The 2,500-nt window shown below is 36.5% G+C and overlaps 1 protein-coding gene across 1 annotated transcript in view; it reads right to left on the minus strand.

Moving 5' to 3' along the window:
* Positions 1 to 2,500, minus strand: part of LOC122256866 (uncharacterized) — a 10,400-nt gene that overhangs the window by 87 nt on the left and 7,813 nt on the right. Inside the window, exons 10-12 of the mRNA XM_086534984.1 lie at positions 2,316 to 2,426; positions 1,357 to 1,466; positions 1 to 1,123 (exon numbers count right to left, since the gene is read on the minus strand). The exon at positions 1 to 1,123 is cut by the window's left edge and continues 87 nt beyond it. Of these exons, the coding sequence (XP_086391110.1) occupies positions 619 to 1,123; positions 1,357 to 1,466; positions 2,316 to 2,426 (726 nt within the window). The 3' untranslated portion in view covers positions 1 to 618. The remainder of the gene's footprint in view (positions 1,124 to 1,356; positions 1,467 to 2,315; positions 2,427 to 2,500) is intronic.

Genomic DNA, 2,500 nt, shown 5'->3' on the forward strand with positions numbered 1-2,500 from the left:
TCGCTACTTATCAAGTGTTATTTATAATAATATGATTAAAAGAATTGAAAATTTCAGGTTTCTCCGTCAGACTTAAAAAAAAAAAACGTAAACTTTTTTAGCTCAGTCATTTTCTCGTTAAAGTCCGCACTTGTCTAAAACATGTTAATATGTGAGTGAAAGAGAATCATTACAGTAAATAAAAACACTGTTCTTCTTGCCATATGCCGGAAACTCTTATATCTATCGCAAACTACAGAGGCAACTATTACGCGAGAGTGATTTGTGAACAAACAATTACATGCAGTGGACACCAAGAATGTTATATATTTTGAGAAAACAGATGTATCTTAATTGCAACTTAATTAAGCCGAGGAAGGTTTACGATTCATATTCATATTTTAGATGACTCTCCTACGAGACGAAAACGTAAAGTTCATCTTCTCTACTTATTGAACCCCGTAGCATTTTGTTCAGCTACAGCTGATTTGTTCTTTTTGAGGAAAGGACACTAGAAAATAAGCTAGGACTAGTAGTATAGAAAAAAAAGTCTGTAACCAGTGTTCCTGCAAGCAGCATGGAGGCGCAGGCGTGGATGGTCGCCTCGGATCTTCCGCCATCTTGGTCCGTCCTTTTCCCTCACTTGATTTCCCGACACTCCCCGAACTCGTCGACGACATCTTGGCGGCGACGGACGATGGACTGCGCACCGAGGACGATGATCACGACATCCAATAATCCATTGACGATAATATAGGCGAGGTTAAAGAGCTGAAGTCTGCTCAGCTGCCGCCTCTCGCTCGGTGCGGGGACGGACGTACTCCAAGCCGGCAGCGGCGACGTCTTCTTCTCACCGGAGGCGCCGTCGGGGGACTCTCCGCCGCCCTCGGGACTCGGCCGCGCTGCCTGAAGGGCGGCAGAGTCTGCTGCTTCCCTCACGCGACTGGCGTTCGTGTGTGTCCACCGTGTCCCCAGGAAAGACATGCTCGAATGGTGCAGGAAAATGATGAAGAGGCGGGACATGGCGAAGCAGAAGATCAGGTCGATGGTCTTGTTGTCCGCCGACGAGGGCGTCGTGGAGGCCACCTGGGAGAAGATGGTGGCCACGACGATGAAGGCCGAGAGCGTCACGGTGATGCGGTCGCTGGAACGACAACGTCAGGGGTTCGAAAAGGGCGCTGGCAACGACGTGATAACTCTTATGATATCATACATTACAAAGTAAATTTAGCATTTTAATACACAGGACTTTGTGAAACCGAACACGAAAATGTCATACATTGTTGATCAGACACACATATCGTTTACGCAAGGATTTGATCTTACTGATAAGCCCTGCTCTCTCAGACAACGTGAAAAGAGATAGCATGTCCATACCTGAAGTTGTCCCGCTTAAAGAAGAGCGTAGCGTAGCCAATGAGAACGATCAAGGCGCATGGACTCAAGGTATTTACTAAATAAGCGCCGAACTTGCGATACAACAGCACCTATAATGGAGGACATCTGGGTTAGCCCTTTCTCTCTCTCTGTAGATATATAGATATGTTGACATATAGATACGAATAGATATATCTGTATACATATATATATATATATATATATATATATATATATATATATATATATATATATATATATATACCTGTATATATATATATATATATATATATATATATATATATATATATGTATATATATATGTATAATTATATATATATATATATATATATATACATATATATATATATATATATATATATATATTATATATATATACATATGTATATATATATATATATATATATGTATGTATAATGTAGATATTATATATATATATATATAGATATGTAGAATTTTAATATATATAATAAATATATCTGTATAATACATACATATATAATATATATATATATTATATATATATATATATTATATATATATATATGTAGTATAATATATATATATATATATATATATATATATATATATATATATATATATTATATATATATTTATACATATATATATATACACACACAATTATATATATATATATATATATATATATATATATATATATATATATATATATATAATATATATATATATATATATATATATATATATATACATATGTGTGTGGGTGTGTGTGTGTGTGTGTCATGAGCGACTCTGATAAGCTGCCCATGGAAAGACCTGGCAATTCCCATGCTATTGTCTATGTGCGTGTCCGATTACGTGCCTGTTTGTAACCATGATCATGTCTACACATCTGTGCTCACAGCCTGTGCCATTTCCACTGCCACATAACCAACAATCGGGATAAAAATACAAACCTTGAAAGAGATGGAGTAGACATACTTTTCCTCAACGAGCGTGGAGGACAAACATAAATCCGATGTGGTGAACAGAGGCAGGCTGAAAGGCTTCGTCTGAACTACAATTTCCTTTGGAGTAAAAGACACTTGGTAATGAAAAAAATCATAACAAAGGTATATTGCTAAGCTGGCGAGAAGAAATC

Source organism: Penaeus japonicus, unplaced genomic scaffold (genome assembly GCF_977035675.1).
Source record: "Penaeus japonicus unplaced genomic scaffold, GWHDUDI00000001_assembly GWHDUDI00000042, whole genome shotgun sequence".
NCBI classification, from domain to species: Eukaryota; Metazoa; Arthropoda; class Malacostraca; order Decapoda; family Penaeidae; genus Penaeus; species Penaeus japonicus.